A 23,888-nucleotide genomic window follows, 5' to 3' on the forward strand; every position below is an offset into this window, starting at 1 on the left:
CTCAATGTGACTTTATGTACCTCAGTTTCCTCATCTGTAAAACGAGCATCAAACTATCATTTCTGATGACTGGTACATTGCAGGAACTCCAAAAATAGACACAGTCCTTTCCTGGCACCTCCAGGAGAGGACCCCTACCCCTCGCGTGTTCCAGGTCCTCTCTATGCAGTAGTCTCTGGCCCATGGCAATGTGTGTAGCTTCTCCACAACCCTGTGTGGGGCCCTTGGCATTGAATTCAGGGAGTACTTTTCATTTATCCCCCAAATCTTCTGCAACTTCTTAACCACTCCGTCCCAAACCAGATTCAAGCTCCTTCTTGAAAGCTTGCACATCTGGGCTTCTTAGGCATCAGACATGCCTTGGGAACCGGTGACCACAGGATGACCTCCTTGAGGAGAATGGTAGGAAGAAAGCAGGCCCTTTGCAGCCCTCCTCAGTCAGCGCCTCCAGGGTCGAGTTTGGGATGGGTTGAGGTAACATCTGGGACAGACATTAGGGGCAGGAGTTTTCATAGCATGGCAAATGAGGAAGGTACAGCACAGCACAATAGGAGGAATTGCCTCCCCCATGCTTTGAGCCAGAGCCCCAGAGATAGACAAATGACCCCTGTCACCCCACATGGCCCAGAAAGACGAACACCAACCGGGCTGGGGTGGATGCCTGCCTGCCTAAGACTCACCAGTTACACCTGTGTGGGAAGCAAACCGTAAACTGGTGTCTGAGCGAAAACAGAGTTTAACTTCTGCATTGCACCTGTGTTCTCCAGCAAAGAGACCGGCCTTCAGGATAGGAAATGTAGAGAAACATTGTAAAAAGACAATGAACGTCCAAACAAGGCAAAGAGATCCAACCTAGCCCCTTAATTAGATTGAATCTCCAAACTCTGAGCTGTGGCCCTGGGAGGGCATAAAGAATAGGCATATGGGCTCTTGGAGCTGCTGGGGGTCATGTTCAGAGGCATCATAAAGCCTGGAAATGAATGAAGTCCAAGTTTTTATTTTTTTAATTAAAAACAATTTTTTAAGTTTATTTATTTGTTTTGAGAGAGAAAGAGAGAGCACAAGTTGGGTAGGGGCAGAGAGAGAGGGAGAGAGAATTCCAAGCAGGCTCCGTGCTGTCAGCAAAGAGCCCAACATGGGGCTTGAACTCACAAACCATAAGATCATGACCTGAGCCAAGATCGAGAATCGGACACTTAACTGACTGAGCCACCCAGGTGCCCTGAAGGTCCAAGTTATTAAGAGGTCAAGGTACTGGATTCCAAACATTGGAAACTTGTCAATCTTGAAGACTACCTCTGGCAAACTTCTAGAATAAATTCATCAAACTGGTGGCTCAAGAGTCCTTGAGGGAAAGTGATGATGATTTAGGAACCATGATGGTTCGCCAGAGTGAGATGGGTCAGGGGCTGGGTGCCTGTTCTGACAGGTGGGTCCTGCAGGGCCTGACCTGGCATCATGTCACCTAATGGGGGCAAGTGGTGAAGGTAACGCACAGCTAATTGGGCAGGGAAGGAGGCCTTTGTCCTTGTGGCTTCTTGCTGAACATTTTTCTCAAGGACTTGGTGGGGAGGGGTAAGTCATAGCAGCTGACTTTTTTTTTTAAGCTTATTTATTTTTGAGAGTGGGGAGAGGGGCAGAGAAAGAGGGAGAGAGAGACTCCAAAGGAGGCTGTGCACTATCAACGCAGAGCCCGATGTGGGGTTCAAACTCACAAAACTGTGAGATCATGACCTGAGCCGAAACCAAGAGTTGGACACAACCGACAGCCACCCAGGCGCCCCCATAGCAGCTGACTTTTAAATTTACTCATGTCCCATAGCCAATCTGTAGGATGAGCTGCTGGATAATACATTCAAAATCCAAAGACATTTGTACTCCAGATGCAGGATCCTGGGAGCCCCTGTGCCTGCACCTCCCCCAGCCTTGCCACAGTGATAGTACAGAGATTCCAACAGCTTCCTTTCTGAAACCTCAGCACCCACACTGGTTTTGAGATACAGAGTATTGGAACATTCTGGAAACATTGTAAAATTGTGTATTTGGGAGCTCTTGGTTGGTTGGTTGCTTGGTTGGTTGATTAGTTCCTGTGATCCTCCCTCCCTGGCCCCACATGTTTTACATGGTAATGAGATGAGACTCCTTTGGGGTCCTGGGCCCCTTTGAGAATCTGCTGGAATCTATGCACTCTGTCCTTAGGAGAAATATAGATATGAAATGGTGTTAACCATTTCAGGGGGGGTCCATAGGTGCCCTCTAGCCTGTCAGAGAACTTCTTAAGGAAACCGTGGATTTTCAACAGCCAGCCCCTGCCAGGCAGCTCATCTGGGAGTCACCGGCACCTCAGCATGACAATCTATTCCTTCCCTCATAGGGGAGGAGGGACAGTGATTACACAAAAGCCCTTGGTGCCTATAGGGGTTAAATAGTGTCCCTCTAGGTTTCATGTCCACCTGGAACTGTGACCTGATTTGGAAATAGTCTTTGCAGATGCAATCAAGTGAAGCTGAGGTCATATTGGATGAGGGCAGGCCTTAAGTCCAATAAGACTAGTGGCCTCAGAAAAAGGAGGAAATTTGAACACAGAGACACAGGACAGGCAGAATGCCATGTGACCATGGAGGCAGAGGCTGGAATGATGTGGCTATAAGACTCCACAGGAAGCGAGGAAGAAAGGAGGGATCCTCCCCTGGAACCTTTAGAGAAACCACAGGCCCAGGGTACTACCTGGGTGGCTCAGTTGGTTGAGCATCTGACTCTTGATTTCGGTTCAGGTCATGATTTCATGGTTCTCATGGTTCCTGAGATCGAGCCGTGCATTGGGCTCTGCACTGACAGCACGGAGCCTGTTTGGGGTTCTCTCTCTTCCCCTCGCTGTCTGCCCCTCCCCCACTTGCTCTCTCTCTGCCTCAAAATAAATAAATATTAAAGAAAAAAAGAAAGAAGAAAGAAAGAAAGAAAGAAAGAAAGAAAGAAAGAAAGAAAGAAAAAGAAAGAAAGAAATCACAGCCCTGCCAACACCTCGACTTCTGATTTCTAGTCTCCGGAACTGGGAGACAATAGGTTTCTGGTGCTTTCTGCTACCCAGTTCATGTACTCTGTTGCGGCAGCCCTAGGAAAAGAAGGCAGTGCCTGAGGGGAACAGGCAGAGAAGGATGCCCGGTGGCTTGTGGCTGGGCCTCCCCTCTTCCCTCACCAGACACCCCATGGGCTTCTGCTGGACCTGACTCTCCCCCTGAGCCACCGACGCCAGGCAGCCTCTGGGTTTTGCCCATGAGAGGGTTACAGGCCGTTTGAAGAGAAGTTAGAAATCCCAGCACATCCGTCTTAATAAGTTTTACCACAGTTTGCTAGTTTAAACTAATGACTAATTTATTGTATAAAATACCAGCAGTGTATTTTTTTATTTTGTTAATTAATTATCTCCAGCAAAGGTGAAATTTATAAAAAATGTCCAGGAACGGTACACATTGTGAAATCACCTTGCAGCAGGAGATGAAATTATTACTAATATGGGATCAAATTATTACTGTATTGACTTAGTTACTTTATGACGTTGTAATGGATTTCTTCATTATTTTCTCGGGATTGTGGCATTCATGACTGTATTAAAGTCTGTTAATCTATGCAAATATCATTAGGCACCACTAATAACCAGGCAACTTTCTTCCATTTCAGGGAATGTGCTAAGTACTTGGCCTGTGTGGGTCACTTCCGGGCAGCAAGGAAGGAGAAAAGGCAGACAGCAGGCAGTTCTGGAAACCCGCTCCGAGCACAGCCTCCCTCCCCCAAGGCAGAATGGGTGGGCATTTCTACAAGGTGGTTTGGGAGTCTCAGAAGGTTTTCAAGCCATTATACATCTTCTCCTGCTGTCTAGAGGGCCTGACTTGTCACATGAATGTCCATTCCTTTGGATTAAGGTTTTGGAGAGCCTTGTTAAAATGCACTATCCTGGAAGGAAACCCGCATCAGCTCAGTATCTACCATTAGTCCCCTTGAACTGACAAAGTATTCGAGGGGACACAGTGCCCTGCTGTGCTAGGACAAGGGACCGGTCAGTTTTTACAAAGGTTAGAAAGAGGGCGATATCTAACTATGGGTTCTGTCTGAATAGAGTTGGCCAAAATAGGTTGTTCTCAGGGACACCTATGGATCCTCGAGACCTGGGAGGGACCTCTCCAATGCGGTGGGGTGGAGGGGGTGAGTGAGAATTGGTAAACACGCCACGAGCTGCCCATTATTCAAAGATCCCAAATCTCCATGGCCTCACCCACTGGGTCCTTAGGTCAGCCAATGCTACGGGCCCAATTATCCTATAGCCCAGCTGAGGCGGTGAGGCCAGGCCGAGCCCCCTGCCCTGTCCGAAGAGCTGTCACGCTGATGGGAACCAAATCCAGGCTCCTACCCTCCAGGCCAAGGAGGACTCCCATTTCATCTTGGTTTTCTTCTGACCCAGATCAGGGGCACCTGGGTGGCTCAGTCGGTTAAGCGTCTGACTCTTGATTTTGGCTCAGGTCATGATCTTGTGGTTTGTGGGTTCAAGCACGAGTCGGGTTCTGTGCTGACAGCACAGAGACTGCTTGGGATTCTCTCTGCCCCTCCTCGGTGCACGCTGTCTCCAATCTCTCTCTCTCTCTCTCTCAAAATAAATAAATAAACTAAAAAAAAAAAAAAAGGTAGACCCCGATCACACAAGGGTGAGGCCAGGCTCCCTTCCCCACCTTGAACATTCTCAGACTAAACCTACTCACTAATATGTGGGTTCCTAGTGCCCGTTGTTCTGCTTCTCCCAAGAGCAGAAGCGCAGACAGCGTCTTTCCTGGCACCACCGAGATGCTGACTCACAGTGTTAACTGGAAACTGACGTGCGACTCAGTCCTTGTGACTCCCTCGGCCGCATCAAAGGATGAGCTTGAGGACCTGGAACAGAGAATAGCAGCCACTGGGCCCAGGTCACAGTTTTAGGGGACTCACCTTCCTAACTGCAGGTCCAGGGTGCGCCCCCCTATGCCCCACCACGATCGTCCCCTCTGGGTGGGTGACACTGGTCTCACAGGTTAACATGGCACCAGCCCTAGGATTGGGCTGCCTCAGGGCACGTTCTGCTCCTCAGGCTCCTGCCATCTTCCTTGGATCAGCATGCCCAGACTTTTCAAGGTTAAGAGCCATTTTTAACATTAAAAATTCATCAGCACCCCTCCCCCCTTGACAGATGTTTTTCTTTGAGTATCCATTGTTTGAGAGAATGCAAAATGGCAACAACCTACCTTGAATTAGGCAGTGCTTTTAAAGGAATTGGTACATTTTTTAAATGTTTATTTATTTTTGAGAGAGAGAGAGAGGGACAGAGCACGAGCAGGGGAGGGGCAGAGAGAGAGGGAGACACAGAATCAGAAGCAGGCTCCAGGCTCTGAGCTGTCAGCACAGAGCCTGACGTGGGGCTTGAACTCACAGACTGTGAGATCATGACCTGAGCTGAAGTTGGATGCTTAACTGACTGAGCCACCCAGGCGCCCCTGGTACTTTTAAAATCACATTTAAATTCGAAAAATTCAATGTGCATTTGAAAAATAGTCACATCTACCTAGGAGTGAAGTGTTTCTGATGCAGTCAGCAGACGAAGCTTGCGATGTCTGGGACCCCAAGGTCAGATGGCACCACTGCCCTTGGCTCTCTGGCTGCTGTGTGCTGGGAGGGGAGAAAGGGGCAGGTGGTAGGGGCAGTTGTGCCCACCAGTGGGGGGATCCAGGCTGAGAGCCGTTGTCCTCCCTCTGTTCCTCGGGCTCCATCGGTTTCTTCAGGCTCCTCTTCCTCACTCCGAGACCAGGGGGTGGCGGGGGGGGGGTCCCCTGCTTCCCACAGCCCACACACCGGGCCCTGCCGTTCATCCTATTATGATTACAGACCAACTTCTAGCTCAGCACCATCCAGCCCTTCGCCCAGACACCAGCTGCCCTCCCCACCCCACCCCCCTGCATCTCCTTTTCCTTTCTCAGGCACTACAGGCCTGAATGCTTATCTGCTCCCACTAACCAGAGGATGCTTTCTGGCAAAATCAGTCCTGTTGAGGTGACAGAGCTCCCACATTTCCAAAGCTCCCAGAAGAGGGCAGTGCTGAGTCCAAAGGCCTCTAACCCAAAGGACGGAATACCAAGCCCTGGGGCAGGGACTTGTGAACCATATTCTATTTTGCACGCCAGAGAAGGCATGGCACAGCCGTCAGAAACATCGGGTGCCAATCCCACCCAAATCACTTGCCCAGGTGGCCTTGAGCCTGTCACTCAGCCTCCGTGAGCCTCAGTTAACCGACCTGTCAAATGGGGATACAGCTGTGTTATACTGAATCATGGTAGTGGGAAGCGGGCAGGACATGTGGAAATGCCCAGGTGGCACCGAACGGACTGTCAGAACGTCCACAAAGGCAGCCAGCACCATCAGCCGTGGAAGTGTCTGGCCGCGGCAGGGCGGGGAGGACTGGGAGGGGAGCCGGCATCTTGTCCTCCTCCTTCACTCGCAGACATGCCTGCTCCAGGCAGAGTGGGCCCTGCCCGCCTCTCCCCTCCAGCTGCCCCTCAAAAGACCTGTTGGTGTGAGCATGTGTCTTGCTTCTCAAACCGGGATTCTCCAGCTCCTTGCAAACGCACTTGTGCTGAATAAAACTCTCCTCTGTGCACCCATCCCGGGTTTCCTTCCTTATCCCCACCGCTCCCTGCCTAACTCAGCCCAGAGAAGACTGGCAGAGTGGCCTGGCCTCTGAGGTCATGCTCCCCCTCTATCAGTGCCCATCTGGCTCTGCCCTTCACGGCGGGGTCATCCAGGCTCCAGTCCAGAAGCACGTTTAGCGGAGGGGCAGATCTACTCTGTACCTCTTGACACAGTCCCTCGAACAGAGTTTGTCGGCCAGCTGTGTGCCTGACTGGTGAATAACAGAAGGGGTGCAGAGCTGGCCTGCAGGCTGCTGAAACATGGGATTTCCCCTTTCCGCCACTCTGTGACTTACTTGGTATTGCCAATCTGAAGGCCTCAGGAGGACCCCTGAGTGACAAGAGCAGGTGCCTCTGTCGTTAGCAATGTGAGCCACACTCAACAGTTATGCTGCCACCCTTCAGCATAGTTTGCTCTGCTGAGGACATGGATGCTCCCCTCACAATCTCGTTAGTCATTGGAAAGAATAATGTCTTGTAAATGTGCAGCCCTGTCCAGTTCCCAGAGCCGTGTATTCTCCTGAGCTCACCTGAGCCTCATGACCATCCACTCTGGTGAGCAGGGCAGGGAGTGCTTTCGGCATGGTAGATGAGAGGTGGGGAGCCAGACCACCTGGGTCCAATCCTGGCCGTGCTGTTGATTAGCTATGGGACTGTCAGCAAGCTGCCAGACCTCTCCGTGCCTCAGTCTCCTCATCTGTAAATAGGGGTAACAGTGGTACATCCTCAGGAAACTAAGGTACATCCTCTTGAGCAATGCTTGGCCCTTGGCAAGCACTCAGCATGGATTAGCTCTCACTGTCCTCTCTGAGGGCGTGATCCCTGACAGGAGGAGTGAATGGATGAATCTCTGTGTATGCCATATGGGCTGACACCGGCCATCAAACTGCAGGGGCCAGTCCTGCCTGCCACACTCCAGAAACCAACCTTCTCTGTGGGGTTGGAGCATATGACTTTGGCCTTTGGGGACCATGCACCTATGGGGGAGATGGACAGGTCTGCCCCTAGGAGGAGAGGTCCTTATCAGGTACAGTGGGGGCTCAGGAAGTGCCCTGGGCCCACCTGTAGGCTCAGGGAAGCATCAAAGAGAAGCTTCAGATGTCTGCAGGAAATGAGCCCCACTGCAACCTACAGCAAACCCATCAGAAAATATGGAGGTTCAAGAACCTGAGTTGAAAGAGAAGTTGGTTCAGGATAGGTCTTGAGCAGAGCTGGGTTCCTTGTTCTTCTGAGAGCTGACACCCTAACAGGTGTGGGTGGCCATGACCAGTTTTCTGACCTTTTGCATTCAGACCCCATTATCTGAAGCCCTTAGACACATTGTAGCCATCCATCCATCCATCCATCCATCCACATTTACCTATTGCTATTTACGTAGCATCGACCATAAATCTATCTGCTCTCAGCAATCATTTTTCTCTCATCTGTGTATCTATCATCCAACATTTAATCTGGATATCTAGCATCTATTAATCATGTCTGCCATCCATCCATCTCTGTGTCTATCTGTAGTCCATTATCAGTCATGAGTTAACAAGGTGTGTCCTTAAGCATACAAGGGTGTTGGGGGACAGCAGTGACTCCAGGAGGGCTAAGGGCACTGGAACAAAGATGGACAGGAAGGAAACCTGAGGGCTGATGAAAGAGGCTAGGACCCTCCTCTCAGAGCAGGGCTGGCTCAGCCTCATGGAGAATGGGCTTGGGGGCTACAGTAGTATAGCCTCTGGGTTCAAGCATGACTACTGTTGTATTAGACAAGGTGTTTGCCCCTCCCCAGGAATACACGCGGCAGGCTGTTAGAAGTCGGAAGGCTACTCTCCTCCCTCGTCCCACAAGCAGCAAAGCCGCACCCTCAATGCTAAAACTGGGCATGGATCAGAGGGGCGGGAGCTGTGCACTGCTCCCTGGCACTGCATTATGTCTCTGACTGTGCAGGAGGTCGGGGAGGAGTGGGGGGGGGGACCCATGACTAGCCACTCTCTCTAAGAGGCTGTAGGAAGTAGGGCTCTAGCTGGGAGGGTGAGGGTGAGCTTGTGGCTGGGGTAGAGGTTGGGCTGTGGCCTGGTGGTCAGGTGATCGGCAAGCAGATTGTCTCCTCATAGCCACAGCCGTGCCGCTCTGCCACTCACCTAACAAGCCTTGATCCAAAGGGACTAGAGAAGAGTGGCCCTACGTGGGACTCTTACTTCTTCCCCAGTACCTGTAGCCACCTTGACTAGATTCTCTGCCCTGCCAATGAGATGTTCTTAACAGCATCCCTTGGTCTCTCCTCCTCTTGTGCCCCACCATCCTCTGGCCACCCTGCCCGTACGTGTCCCCTACAGAAGCCTCCTCTTTTTGCTGGAAGAGAGCCTTGCTCTGTCTGTCTCCTTGAGAGCCGAGGACAAACTGGCCATAACTTATGCTCCCACATGATATAAAGGGGAAAAGTCCCCATTAGGCTATAAATTATCCTGTGATGGGTGAAATGCTGCAGAATGCACCAGACGCCAGTGGAAACCCCATTAGACAACAGGGTTCGGCTGCCGAGAAGTCCCCACAGAACCCCAGGCCGTCTGTCGTGCAACGTGCGCCTGATGAGGATAATGTAGCAGATCAAACGTGCAATCGGTTACCTGGAGAGATGGCTGTGCGCTGCTGCTCCAGAGAAAGGTGACTTCTACGTAGATCCACTTTGTATCCCAGGCTTCCCCTGGGAGGCCTGGTGCAGACTCAGTGCGGGATGCGGGTCGGAGAGCCAAGAGGAGGCAGCTAGGGGTGCAGGGGTGGCCTCCAGACCCCTCACCTGTACTGAACCTCCAGGGTTCAGTTCCTGCCCAACTCAGGGCCCTCATGCCTACCCATCGTCTCGAAGAATGTAAGAGACAAGTGTTCAGGGGGCATCCCTGGCCCCCAGGGTGGTGACAGTCCCCAAGTTCTAGTCCTGTCTCCCAAAGCATGCTGCGAGCCCTCAATGGCACAGACCCACACCTGTGCTCCAGGCAGCCACCAGGGGGCTGGAGGGGCATGCTCTGCCCAGGGAGTGGATTCTGCCAGCAGGTCCCTTTTCCTGTGTGGGGAGGAGAGAGGACCTTACGGCCTAGACCTCAGGAAGGGGAAGGCCTGAAGACTCATCCGGAACAAGCTTCCTTCCTCATCACCCAGGGGAGCTCAAGGCAGCGGGACTTTGGGCAGAGGGGTGAATGAGACTGCGAAGGGCTTGTGAGGCATAAAGAGAGGCCCCCAGGCCATCAGGAATCAAGGGGAAGCCTGAGCCGGTTACAGTTACCCTGCCCGGTCCCCCTTCCAGGCGCTGAACCGAAGCCCTGGACTTGGAGAAGGAATGGGTTATTAGGCCTTTGCCAGTCGTCTGTGTGGAGATGGAGGGGTGGAGAGAAAAGAGAGGGAGAGAGAAGTCCAGGTAACACTGTCTTCCCCTGGAAGGAAAGTGACGGGGAGAGCTCGGCTCAGCTCAGCTCAGACCGCTGAGTGTGGGTCTCAGCTTTGCCGGTGACTGAGTGTCGCATTTCTGGGAAAGATGCTTAACTCTTCTGTTTCTCGGTTTCTTCCTGTACACAGTAGAAATGATCAAATACCCACTACACCTGTCAAGTGCTTATCTCACTGCCCAGGTCATAGCGAGTGTTCAATAAATGAGAACCATGACAGTCCTCACTATTGTGGCTGTTTTAACCACCTCCCGGAGGCAGGGAGTCAGTCTGGGGATGGAGTCGGGGTGCCTGGGGGCAGCAGAGGTTCTGTGATGTGGGAGTTGGGTCCACAGTCTCTGTGGGGTGACTGGGGTGACACGGAGACTGGGTGGGCTGGTGCTGTGAATTGGGGAGCTAGGCCAAGCCCAGGGAGCACATGGCAGGCAGTGAGGATGGGCACAGGCAAGGAGCCTACACCCAGAGTGGGAGTCCCAGGCCAAGTTTGCAGTGGTCAGAAGTGAGCATCCAGGCCTTGGGCTTTGGGGGAGGTGTTTAGATTGCCATGGGCGGGAGAAGAGGAAGGAGGAGGAGTGTGTGTGCGTGCATACCTACGTGTGTCATTGCTGCTCCCTCGTACCACACGCCCCTTCTCACCTCTTGCTTTTGCACGTACTGCTCCCTGACCTGGGATGCCTGCCCCTTGCCGGTTCTAGCTGGCAACCCCTGCCCGTGAATCCTTCAGGGCCCAAACTGAGCCTCTTAGACCCCTCTCCACCCCCTGGCCACACAGCTCATCACCTGCTAGGCGCCTGCACTTATCAACAAGGGCCACTCATTTCCTACTTTCTGAGGACTCCTGGAGGTCAGTGCCTCGTCGCCGGCACCCACCCTCAGGCCAGCCCCATTGGAGTGCCACTCCCAATGCTCACTGGGCAAATAGGCTCATGTATTCATGTCAACAAATATTAAGTGAACATCTACTACATGCCAGGCACATTAGGCATTGGGCGCTCAGCAATGAATGAAATGGATGGGAGGCTGGACATAAATGAGCAAAATAAGGTGATACATGTTATGAAAAAGTCCAGGGAAGAGGACAGTGAGCGTGAAGGCTGTGATTTGAACTAGCAGGTCAGAAAGGTTCAATGAGCAGGTGACATGTGATGGAAGGCTTGCAGGAGGTGAAGAGTCCTGAGGATATCTAGAACATGATCTCTGAGACAAGAGGAAGAACAGGAGGTGCAAATGCCCCAGGTGGGGGCCGGGCGGGGGGCAGAGGTGCACAGGGAGTATTCCTGAGAAAGCATGGAGGCCTAGAGGTCTGGAGCGGAGGGAAGGAGAGATCAGGGAGAAGTGGAGTGTGGGGTGCCTGTGCAGTCCCTTACACATCTTTAGAAGAGTGGACTTGTGCTCAGGGACATGGGAGCCACTGTGAGGTTTGAGCTCCGCCTTGCACTTGAACTGACCCCTCTCTGGCTGCCGTGTGGAGAGCAGATAGCAGTGGGCCTGGGTGGGTGTCAAGAGACCGCGAGGAGGAGACTGACGTGGCTGGGGCCAGATCCCGAAGCACTGGGAGGCAGGAGACGAAGGAATGCGAGTGTGTAGGGACTGGACGCAGGGCTCCTGCCTCCTCCCACCCCCAACATCAAACAGCGCCTGTCACGAGGGAGCTGGTAGATCAAGGCCTGGCACCGCCTCCCCCAGAGGCCAGAGCTGGCTGAAGGTCCTCATTTGCATCCCCGGTGGAGAGGGAGCCCCATCCCAGTCCCAGCCCCAGCAGCCTTTGATCTGGTTTGATGTCTCCCTCAGCCTCCTTCCCAGGCAAGAAGGCTTTTATCCTTGGAGGGGGAGGCAGCTCCCCCCAGCTGCCTCCCCGCTCTGGCTCTGACACCGTGCGTGTTGTGGGGACCAAGGTGGCCACGACTTTTCTACTCACTGGTTCACTTCACGCTGAGAACCCACGTGGGCCTGGCGGGTGACCTCATGTCCCAGGTGAAGGGACTGGCTCTCAGGAGGGTGGCTGAACCCATCACATTGCTACAGAGGGATCCATACCTAAGCCCTTAACCTGGGTGTGCAGGGAGGCTGCCGACCGCCCACGCCAACTTAAGGAGGGGGACATTGTCCGGATCCCATTATGAGAGGAGCCCCCTGCCCTGTCCTCCACCCCCTTTTTTTTGGAAGGCAGGTTTGAGGCTGCATGCTGCTCTCCTGGGGGAGGAAGGTGGGGGGCTCTACTAGGGCTGGCAAATAGGAGGCAGGGGAGGTCTTGGGACTCTGGTTGTGGGGGGAGGGGTCAGCAATCTTGAAAATGGCACAGATTTAGATTCAGATGATTGGTTTGAGCCCCGCTTGTCCCTTGGGAGCCAGAGGTGCTTGATGGGTCTGGACCAGCAGAACTGGTGGAACTAGCACATTGCTGGGCTTGGTGTGACTTTGGGAGAAATGCCCTGTTTTGGATCAATCCAGGTGGACCTCCTGGAGGAGGCTGGGGAGCATCTCAGCTGTCCCCAAAACACTACCATTTGGTTAGGGTGGTGCAAAGGCTGGGCTGGGCAAGAATGACTTTGTTCATTTCAAAGTACCTGGGGGTCCTCTCCACACCCCTGGGGGTGAGGGTGGGCCTCCTCACCCCACCAGCTGGAGCCCCTGTGGGTGAGCAGTGGCAGTAAGGGCTGTAACCGGCACAATGAGTGCATTTACTGAGCATTCGCTCTGTGCCTGGCACTGTGCTAACACCCCGTGTACTCAGCTCATTTAACTTCTAACAGCCCTAGAAGTTGGGCACAGTTATTCTCTCCCTTTTGTAAGTGAGGAAATGGGGGCCCAAGGAGGGCACATGACTCGCCCTAGGTTGATTTGACAAACAGCTTCAGTCACTGCCTGGAAGATGTCCCCCTGCCCCTCCTATCGAGTCGGTGTGCCTCCCTTGTCCAACCCTTCCTTTGAAGGTCCTCCCTGATTGGCGGTGAAGCTAGGGAACAGGAGTAAGCGTCTTCCCCTCAGACTCACTGCCTGTGGGCCCTGGTGCGCTGAGATCATCTCCAGGGAGAGCAGATGGTTCTGGGATCCAGGAGGCACCCTGGGAGTCCCCTGGTCCCAAAGTCAACAGCCTGATAGATGCGTGAGGGCCCTGCCTGGGGTGGCCCTCAGGTCTCTACGTTCTGCCAGCAGCTGAGGCAGGCACGTGGTGCACCTCAGGCTCTGGGCTCCGGCCTCACCCAGACCACCTTTGGGTCCAAAGCCTGCAGAGCAGGACGGAAGACCTCTGGCTCCATGATTGTGAACGGAGCATTTCTTCCTCATTCCCCAAATTGCTGTCGTTGAGTCTCCAGGGACCCGAAGGAAAGCATCTCTTGCTGGGCTGGCCTTAAATCCTGCAGCAGCCAGGCCCCCCAGTAACCCCTCTGCCCTCCCCGCCAGCCGCAGACCTCAAAGCCCCATATTCCCCACCTTGGCCCCTCACCCTGGGGTTCTCCCCAGCTCCAGGCCCCCCACAGACCCACCCTCGGCAGCTGGAGGGAAGAGAACAGTAAAAGTCTATTGCGGCCATAAAAGGCATTAACCATCTGAACACTCGTCCACAGTGCCCCAGCAGCCGTCTATCCTTAAGCAGGAAATATTGTTTAATGCCGATGGTAATGAGCGAATCAAATTTTGAAAATTAAACCGGAATTTGAGCATTAGCGCTAGGGCGCTGGCATTTGGCGTGTCAAGCGGTGCTGCTGTCACCCCCCGCCCTCCCCAGTCGGGGGCCCACTCCCCCTGCAAGCCCGCAAGATGCTCCTTGCACATCCGAGGGAGCTCAGGCACCACCGGGAAATATCCCATGTAGGAGCCTGGCCTAAACTTGCCATCTATCAGTGTCTTGCTTCTCTGTTTCCTGGGCCCTCCTTTTAAAATGCAAATCCTTCCAGCCAGAGCCCCATTCTGCCCTGACATCCTGAGTGAAGGAGTTTCTCTCAGGGAGGGATTGGAAAAAGCCTAATATTCTGGCGACCAGATTCCATTGCCTTTTCATCAGCACCTATCCACCTATCTGTGGCTCCTGGGAGGTGTCACCCAATGCTTTTTATAGGTTGGGAACCTGGAGCTTAATTAGACTGAGGTTCTGGGGAAATAAAAAAGACTCCCGAGGCCAGAGGAATGGGAGCTGTGTGTGTTTGTGCTGGGGCAGCAGGCAAGAGGCTGTTGGAAAGGCAGAGTCGAACTTCGGCCTGACCCCCTTACTGCCAGCCCTGTGGCATGCAGAGACCACTGGGAGTGGGTGAAAAGAGGGATCCCTCCCACCTCTCAGACTTTGCTCAAATGCTCTTGTGGTCTGGAGCCCCTGCACCGGTCCCCCAGAAGTGGAATCCCCAGCCCGCCTCCTCCTGGAAGCCTTCAGGGTCTAAACACTCCCCCTCCTCCCACCCCTCCACCCCTCCCCACCCTACCCCGGCCCCTCTGGTGCACAGTCCAGAGCTGTTTCCTGGCTCTCCTCTCTCATAGTAAATGCTCAATAAATGCTCACGGAAGGAGTCACCAGAGGGTGAGCCTAGGCGGTAGGTCAGGTGCACTGATCCAGGCCCTTCTGAGGTGGCTGTAAACACCTTCATTTGACATAGAACTGGGTACTTCTCCCCATGCATTATTTGGGGGTGCTGTAGACTATGCCTACTCCCTGGCAGTGGTCGTTGGGACACTGGGCACAGAAAGCAGGGTTGCCTTCTGCTTCAGGCAGAGCTGAGAGTAGCGCCTACCTTCCACCGCCCAGCCCTTCTGCGGTGTCACACTCCTGCTCCCCAGGACCCCAGGTGCTCCCCACACCCGCAGACACAAGCACTCACTTTTTAAAAGAGCAGGGAGGCAGGAGCAAGGGGTTATAGGATTCGGAAGTCAAGAGACCCGGAGAGGCTACAACTGTGTGTCTTGGAGCCCTGCGGGGAGGGCACACGAGCTCTGGGGGCCACTGCATGGCAGCCCCAGTGGCTTTTGTCTTGTTTGGGAACTGTCTATTGCAGATGGCCTGTGTCGCCATCAGCGGATGGACGTCAGCTCCAGTGAGCCTACTGTTGCAGGCGTGGTGCCTGGAGCAGTGTCTGGTGCAGAGAAAAGGGCTCAGCAAACAATTGAATGACTAAGGAGCACGCTCCCCTTGTTCTGTCCCTTGACAGGAGGAGCCCATGTGAAGACTCGAGGGTGGGGGTGGTCTGGCACTGGGCTCAGCCCTGGGAACCAGAATAGGAACATATTATAGTCCCCTACCTTAAGCTGTGCTCTCTTGAGGGGAAGGTACTGGGGTCCAGTCACTAGCCTCCACTTGCTCACATGTTTGGGCCCTATGACTTCCCACCCAGGGGTGTCTTCAGCCCATCTCCACCCCTGGCTCTGTGGTCTCTCCTGGCCTCACCTCCTCAGAGACACAACAACACCCCCCCCCCCCCCCCCCCCCCAAGGTCCTGCTGTGGGCTTAAGGCTGCGGGCTTACAGGGGAGAGTGAGAACACCACAGACTCACCATTACCCAGGGACCCTGTATCATGTCAGATAGGCAGGCTGTGGTCAGGGACTGCCTAGCCTGTCCAGGAGTCAGGGGTCTTGTGTCGATGTTGGAGAGGGTGGCTGGCTGGGGAAACTGAGTCATCCTCTGAGACTTTCACTAGGTTGGCATAGACCCAAGACACCAGCCAAATGGTGCCATTGGTCATCTGACACAACTTGGAGACAGTGCCTCAGGAAAGTAGCCAGAGGGAGAGGAGGTCACAGAGGGCGGGGTGACAGGGGGAGGTTGTCCATGCTGGCTGGTCAGCCATAGCATAAGTCTGGTCCCCCCAGAGATGACCTCTCCCCATCTAGGACACACACAGGGGTGGCCCTCCTAGCCAAATTAGGGCAGGGCAAATGAAGGGAGGGGTGGCCCTCCATTTCCTCTTCCTCCTGGAGTAATGGCCCTCTCTGTTGTTCCTGGTGGTGGCCAGGTTCTGCTCCTGTAGCATCTCTTGGAAGCCTAGCATCCATCACATGAGGAAGGACTGATTATTGCTGTTCTGTAGACCTAAAGCCCAGGTGGGGAGAAGTTATACAGTGGCAAGGCAGCGGTGCTGGGGTTAAGCCAGTGGGCCTGGGCCACAAGGAGATCCACCATTGGACTCAAGAGTCCTTCCAGCCTCTGGTCTGAAAGAGAATCCTTAGAAGCACACCAAAGCCAGGTGGAAACGAAGAGTATGCAAACTGGGTGCATTTGAGGGTCCCGGAACCAACCAACATCTGAGGGTTGTGGACTCACCCGAGAACACCTAGGGGAGTGAGGGTGGGGCAGTGGGGAGGACTCACCCGAGAATACCTAGGGGAGTGGCAATGGGACTGGGTTCTTGGGTTTCTTGCAGTCTTCTAGAAAGGCAACGCTAGCTGCAGTCTCCCTGGGGAAATCTGGGCGTCCAGGTCTCCGAGTAGGAAGAGGAGAAGCCTGGCCCCCTACAAGTTTGGAAAGTCCTCCGGAAGGAAAGGCCCTGGTCTAGAACTGAGAACGGAGAACTGTAAGGAAGACAAAGTTTCAGGGGAGAGGAAGAAAAAAATGAGGGGGAAAAACTGGCAAAAGGGAAGTGCCTGAATAGAAAGGCACGTGGGGATGAATTTTAATGCAATCAGAAGGCTGTCATAATGATAATAAAGGAATATATTCAGATGTCAGGAGAGAGGAGAAGTCGCGGGGTTTCGGTCCCAGCATTTAAATCAGGCTCAGACAGAGGAGGGGCCCCCCTCTTCCCTTCCTTTTTCCTTCCCAGGGAGGAGAATTTCTAAACCTGAGGGCCAGGGATTAGCAGGAGGCAGGGGGTTTCACTCCATTGTCTTTCCGGAAATCCCATTTAATTGGAGTCCTTAAAAGGCGCTGGGGCTGGGTGGGGGACGGGCGTGCAGAGTTGTAATGACTCACGACTCCACTGAAGGCTTGAGAAGCTTCCTCCACTTCATGGAAAATGTTGCTGCTGCTTCTGGGAGTTAAACATAAGCCACTGCCCCTCTCCCCTCTGTCTCTGCCCTCTCCTCTGCCATCTCTGCTCGATGCTCTTTGTTTCTGATTCTTTTCCCTCCATTTCTGCCATTTTCCTTCTCCCTCCGCTCCTAACCTCATCTCCCCCCATCCCTCCCCAGCTTCACCCCTCCACTTTCTCTCTCTCTCTTCTTCTTGGTTTCCTGGCCCAGAATTTGGAGTCTGTGAGCCCTGAGGTTGGGGCCGGGGTGTGCCTGGCCTTGAAATGGCCCAAGAAGCCACCTGCTTGCCCGGGCAGGGGCAGGTGGCTAGGCAGGGGCTCCAGGCCCCAGAGCTTTGACTGAAGCCTACTAATGGTGAAGGGCTAGACTGGGGTGCCCTGGTCCAGAAGCAGTAACAACTGGCAATGATGCCCTGTAGGGCATGGAAGGAGCTGGGACCCAAGACTACCTCATCACTGAGGACGTGCCCAGTGCTAAGTGCTCTGGGCTAAGAGGTACTGACAGGGCAGAGGTCAGGGCTTCCTGAAGAGGAGGACTCTGGGGTGGCTTGTGAAGCAGTGCAGGGACCAGGTGGTTTCCTCTGCTTTGCTCCAGACCCCAGGACACCTCTTCAGGTCTATGTGAATTCACCAGGCAGTCTGGGCATGGGGAGGTTCTCTGGGGCAGAAGGTAGCAAGTACTCTGAGTACAGAGAGACATAGACTCAGAATGCTCTCACATTCGCAGGAACCAGAACTCAGGGCCATTTGCAATTTGGGGGTGTACGTTTCTGCACATAGGCTGTGTGTGCCTCTGTTTGTCAGTCATTCGAGAATCAACAAACATCTAGTGAGTGCCTGCTGAGTGCTGCTTCCACAGGGATTCTGTTCCAGCTCCTATGGCTGCATAACAATTTAGCCCCAGACTGAGTGGTGTAAAATAACCATTTGTTACACTCATGGATCCTGGGGGTTAGGCATTCAGACAGGGCACAGCATGAAAGGCCTATCTCTGCTCCAAGACGCCTGGTCCTCAGCTGTTAGATTCAAAGGCTGGGGGCCGGAATCATCTGCAGATTCATTCTTCCCATGTCTGGTGGTCGATGTTGGCCGTCAGCTGGGGATATGGGTTCCTTCTCATGGGGACTTTCCTGTGAGCTAGTTTTGAGTCGTGAGTTCTTCACAGCAGGGCGGCTGGCTTCTCACAGAGAAAGCATTCCCAAAGACAGAGCCAAGTAGGAGCGCCTCCCTTTTATGACTTAACTTGGAAGTCAGCAGGCATCCTTTGTGCCATTTTTTATTGGTTAGAGCAGTCACAGCCCCACCCTGATTCGAGGGGAGGGAGCACAGGCCCCACCTCAGTGGGAGGACTTCACGTCACATCGTCACATCGCAATAAGCTTGTGGGACGGACGGGAGATCCTTCGGCAGTCGCGGCTGCTACAGAGCCGCACAGTCCAGTGTGATCCCTGCTACCCTAAGCACACGGCCAAGTGGTGTCAACAAACCGAGTGGTTCTAAACCCCCTGGGCGGGGGGGAGACTGGTGCTGGAGCCCAGCCTTCAGGAACAGGCCCCACAAAAGTGTCCAGGGCTACATTTTTGCAGCATGAACTAGGAAGGGCCAGACCAAGGAAGGGACACCAGATGGAGGTACAAACAATGTGGGATAAAAAGAAGGTGTGACCCTGGGAATGACATAGGGCATTCGTTTGTCCACTCCGTAACTCTGTCCTGAGGGCTGACTAACTGGCACTCCAGGCAAGGCCTGCTCTCTTCCCCCAGGGAGCATCCATGGGGTGGGGGCAGGGAGCTGGACAGAAACCAAAGCAAAGCAGTAAACAATGGTCCTTTGGAATCTGGGCCTTGAGAGACAGAATCTGAGACAGAGTATAAAGGAGAGCAGGAAGGAGGGGTCTTGATGAAGAAGCACTATTTAAACTGAGACCTAGAAGGTGAGAAGAATTCAGCCTTGTGATCGGGAGGCACTTCAGACAGAGGGAAGGACAGATGCAAAAGCCCTGTGGTGGACTTGCCTGTTGTGAGTTAATTTTGGCATCTGGGGGTGAAAGTGGCTGAAGAAGATAGTATGTAGCTAAGAGGAAGGAGAAAGGGAATGCAGGGTTGCCCAGATGCCCCTTGTGCCACCTCTGTGCCATCCGTGTGCCATATAGGTGGGCAGCCAGACCAATGGCCTCACTCCCTCTGTGTGCTGCGTGCCCTCTGGGCGGGAGGGGGCACAGTCGCTGCAATCCAGCCCCCTTGACCCAACCCTTCCTCCCTCACCTCCACCTCTGGCTATGCTCTCCCTCTCTCCCAACCCCCTCACCCTGTGGCCCTCCTGCTCTAGCTGCGTCCAAGCCCTCCCCCTCCAGCTAAGAGCCCTCTTGCCTGCCCAGCTCCTCCCCCTCCTCCTCTTACCCTCCGGTTGTACCCTCTTACCACCACCCCCCCACCTCCACCCCCCCACCCCCCCTCCCGCCGCCCGGGCCCGCCCGCGTGCAGCCCGGCTCCTCTGGCCCAGGTAAGCATCTCCTAATTTTGTTCCAGAAGATAGAAAACTCTTCGTGGGCATGCTCAACAAGCAGCAGTCCGAGGACGACGTGCGCCGCCTCTTCGAAGCCTTCGGGAACATCGAGGAGTGTACCATCCTGCGCGGGCCGGATGGCAACAGCAAGGGTGCGTGGGGGCGGGGCGGGGGAGCGGGCGGGCGAGGCCTTGGGCCCCACAGCAGCCCCCCCACCCTGGCCAGTCCTGGGCCTCCAGCTGGCCCCGACCTGCGACCTGCGAGCCGGGGAAGGATGCTTGGAAGGGGCAAGGCGGTCCGGCCTGAGGATAAGGGAAGGCCGCCATCCAAGTCCAGAGAGGGGCAGGGAGACTTAAGGATGCTTTTAAGTCTCCGTCCCCGTCCAGGTCTTTCTCTGTCTCTGTGTGGTTCTGTCTTTGTGTTTCTCCGTGTCTCTCTTTCTCTCTCAGTCTCTGTGTCTCACCCATTCTGCTTTCATCCGGGATGCGCCCTCTCCCCTCGGCCCCTCGGGTGACTCACCTCTCAGCCCTCGCGCTTCTAAGGCCTTCCTCCGGCCCGGCCCTCACGCCTTGGCTCAGCCTCTCCCGTCCCCCCAGGGTGCGCCTTTGTGAAGTACTCCTCCCATGCCGAGGCACAAGCCGCAATCAACGCTCTGCACGGCAGCCAGACTATGCCGGTGAGTGGGGCGCTCCCGGATGAAGTGAGGACCCCGCGGTGGCCCCAGAGGGACCGAGAGCTCCGCAGGGCCCCGCCTGCCCTTGAGCTCCGTGCACACTTTGCCAAATGTGGGGCGCTCACAGCCTCCTCAAGAGGCAGGAAGGCGTTATCGTTATCCCCATTTCTCAGACAAGGACACTGAGGCCCAGAGACGTAAGGAACTGGACTGCCTCTAGATTAAAAAACGCCTGCCGTGAGGTTAAGATCCCAGACAGCTGGGCGAGTGCAGGCGCTGGAACGTGCCGGGGGGGGCGCCCCCCCCCCCCCCCCCCCCCGCCAGGGCCCTCCCCCAGAGGATCGGGTGGGTCCCGCCAGGGCAAGGACAGCTGGGAGAGGAGGCAGCTGGGGCAAGTGGGCCTCACGCGCAGTCCTGGCTGCAGGGAGCCTCATCCAGTCTGGTGGTCAAGTTTGCCGACACCGACAAGGAGCGCACGATGCGGCGAATGCAGCAGATGGCCGGCCAGATGGGCATGTTCAACCCCATGGCCATCCCGTTTGGGGCCTACGGCGCTTACGCACAGGCAGTAAGTGGGGGCGCAGCCGAGTGAGGGGCGGGGCCGTGCGCGCAGCTGTTCTCTAGCTCACTTTGCTCAGAGCCTGGGAGAGCAAGGACGCCTAAGTGTGCTGAGGGGAGCCCTGCTCCTGGCCCAGGATATCCTGCTGTCCTGGAGCATGAGGAGTGATGAGGGGTGAACCCAGGGAGTAGAGACCAGAGGGGGCTAAGAGAAGTCTAGGCCAGTGCAGGGTGGCTTCCAGGCGGAGGTGGGCGGCTATTCTGGTTCTATAGAGAAGGAGCTGGAGAGGCCTCTAGGCTGGGCAGCAAGGTGGGGTGCTCTCAGCGCTCTTCCACTAGTCAGAGTCTAGGAAGCACCACCTGGAAGTGGTGAGAGAGGTGCCCGTGCTTGGTTGTCACCACTCTACCTCTGCCCTCACTCATGGGAGGCGGTCATTCCCGGCAGGGCTCCTTTGAGGTGCCCCAAGGCCCTCTGCATCCACACTTGCCCTGCAGTCCCTTCAGACCCTGCCAGATGCTGCTGGCCATCCACTTCTTCCCTCCACACTGGAGCCAGCTCTGTCCCCGTCTCCCGGGAGCTGACCCCAGACTTGTAACCACAGCCCCCACAGGGGTGGCCCTGAGGTCGGCCGGCGTTCCGGTTCTAAAGATATAAGCTCACTTCACTTCTTCAGCAGTGTCCAAACTTGGCCGTGTCAGCAACCTACCCAGTCCCCGCTCACCTTTGTGAGGACACTGGGGGTGCCCGGAGTTCTATTCATGATTCTCCTGTTGCTTCTACCCAACAGACTCCAAGTTAGGACCACCTTAAACAAATCCATGCCAAGTTAACTCTACAGAGGCTCACCTAACATGTCTCTGGAGCTCTGGCTGTCACATCTCCATGGATGACAGACCTTTCTTAGGGCTGACCAGCACCCATGGAGCCAGTCCCCTCCTCCTCCCCCTCTACAACTTTAGAGTCCCTAAGACCCTATCATTACTTATGAATACAGTTCTCTCAGAGGGTGGGGGTGGGGGGATATATCTGAACTCCCTGGGTTTCAGGGCCTGGGAGGCTGGTCTCCAGGAGCTGAGCTCCCTGGTGGGGAGGGCTGCCCCCCTGGAAGCGCATGATATTTTTTCCACTTCCTCTGCCCCAGCTGATGCAGCAGCAAGCGGCACTAATGGCGTCAGTCGCACAGGGCGGCTACCTGAACCCCATGGCTGCCTTCGCCGCCGCCCAGATGCAGCAGATGGCGGCCCTCAACATGAATGGCCTGGCGGCCGCACCCATGACCCCAACCTCAGGTGAGTGGCCAGGTACCAACACTGGACCTGGTGTGGCAGGAAAGCAGCAGGTGGGACCTATTATTTGGCCAATTTCATCTACTGGTGGACCTTCCCATGGCCAGAGCACATGATGTATATGGACCCAAGCAGGCTTCATCCTCTGGAAGTTTGTAAGTGTTCTAATCCCGGAGCGCCTGGGTGGGTCAGTAGGTTAAGCGTCTGACTTCATCTCGGCTCATGATCTCAAGGTTCACGAATTTGAGCCCCACGTCGGGCTCTGTGCTGTCAGCTCAGAGCCTTGAGCCTGCTTCAGATTCTGTCGCCCTCTTTCTCTGCCCCTCCCCCATTCACATTCTCTCTCTCTCTCTCTCTCTCTCTCTCTCTCTCAAAAATAAATAAAAACATTAAAAAAAATTGTTTTAAATATTCGAATCCCTGGAGACCTAAGGGAAGATGGGATGTGGGCCCCATGCAGTCAATGATATGATTTCAGGGTGGTGAAAGTTTCACTCAAGTTATTGAGCCATATCAGGAAGCAATTCATCTTGATCTCTTTTCTAGATCTCTAGAAAGAAATTCACATGAAAACACCTCCCCACTTTGAGGTCTGAGGGGAAAAAAAATCTTGCCCATTCTGTGGCCTTATTAGGTTCCTGGCCTAACCAGGGAAGGAGCCCCAGTTTTTTCACTTTTCTTTAATCCAACTTAGATTCATTGGCTTTTCCCAAGACAAGTGCAAGAGAGATAAGCAAGAGAGATAAGCAAGAGAGAACCTCAAGAATTATTAAAGGACAGCGGGTTTGGAAATAACCCCATTCATAAAGCATGTTCTTTTTTTTTTTTAATATTTATATTTGAGAGAGAGAGAGAGAGTGCACACAAGGAGGAGAGGGGTGGAGAGAAATAGAGACAGAATCTGAAGCGGGCTCTAAGCTCTGAGCTGTCAGGACAGAGCCCAACGTGAGGATCGAACTCATGAGCTGTGAGATCATGACCTGAGTGGAAGTTGGATGCTTAACTGACTGAGCCACCCAAGCTCCCCAGGATGTTCTTAATTAGATCTTGGCTATTGTTCAGTTAAGTGATTCTCAACCTGGGCCAGTTTTGTCCTCCCACCCACCCAGGACATCTGGCAATGTCCTGAGACATTTTTGGTTGTCACAACTGGTAGGGGGAGTGCTACTGTAGTCTAGTAGGTAGAGGCCAGGGTTGTTGCTAAACATCCTATGATGCCCAGGAGAGCCCCTCACAATAAGGAAATGTCTGTCCTCAAATGTCAGTAGTGACAAAATTAAGAAACCCTTGTCTAGTCCCAAGGCCTGGCGCAACACCCCAGGTTCTCATTCATCCAGCTTCCTCAGCTCCCTGCACCATACTGGCAGCCTTCCTGACATCCAGGAGCTGTAGAGATTCCCTGATTCCTATAGGAAGAGGAAGGCCCTTTCCAGTATAATCATCAGTATGCCATCCACACCTTGGGCTCCACCCACCTGGCATAGAGAAGGCACAGGGTATTGTCATCTGACCCTGACTTTATCCTTGTCACAATGGGCATCACCATTGCCTCCACTGGAGGAGGCCTCAGTGTCTATTTGGTGTATGAATAGGGCTGAATCTGGACTCTGCAAAGGGCTCTCTCCTTATGTGCAAGGGAACATCAGAATTAAGACCTCCTCCCACCTGAGTAGCAAAACTCCTTCATGGGGAGCCAGATCAGCCCCTCAGTGATGCAGACAAGAGAGCAGAGCCAGCAACTTAGTAGCCCTGTGGTGGCTAAACAAGGACCATCCCAT

At 54.3% G+C, this 23,888-nt stretch overlaps 1 protein-coding gene across 50 annotated transcripts in view; it reads left to right on the plus strand.

Annotated features, from left to right (window-relative positions):
- The window catches only part of CELF4 (CUGBP Elav-like family member 4), a 297,460-nt gene that overhangs the window by 246,488 nt on the left and 27,084 nt on the right, over positions 1 to 23,888 (plus strand). For 28 of the 50 annotated variants that reach the window (XM_040478971.1, XM_040478960.1, XM_040478961.1 and 25 more), the window contains exons 4-7: positions 19,616 to 19,744; positions 20,189 to 20,268; positions 20,690 to 20,833; positions 21,966 to 22,113. In XM_040478971.1, the coding sequence (XP_040334905.1) occupies positions 19,616 to 19,744; positions 20,189 to 20,268; positions 20,690 to 20,833; positions 21,966 to 22,113 (501 nt within the window). The remainder of the gene's footprint in view (positions 1 to 19,615; positions 19,745 to 20,188; positions 20,269 to 20,689; positions 20,834 to 21,965; positions 22,114 to 23,888) is intronic. The other 22 variants (XM_040478962.1, XM_040478979.1, XM_040478994.1 and 19 more) reach the window with 1 other exon arrangement.

The sequence above is a fragment of the Herpailurus yagouaroundi genome, unplaced genomic scaffold, assembly GCF_014898765.1.
Source record: "Herpailurus yagouaroundi ecotype Mexico unplaced genomic scaffold, PumYag 142, whole genome shotgun sequence".
NCBI classification, from domain to species: Eukaryota; Metazoa; Chordata; class Mammalia; order Carnivora; family Felidae; genus Herpailurus; species Herpailurus yagouaroundi.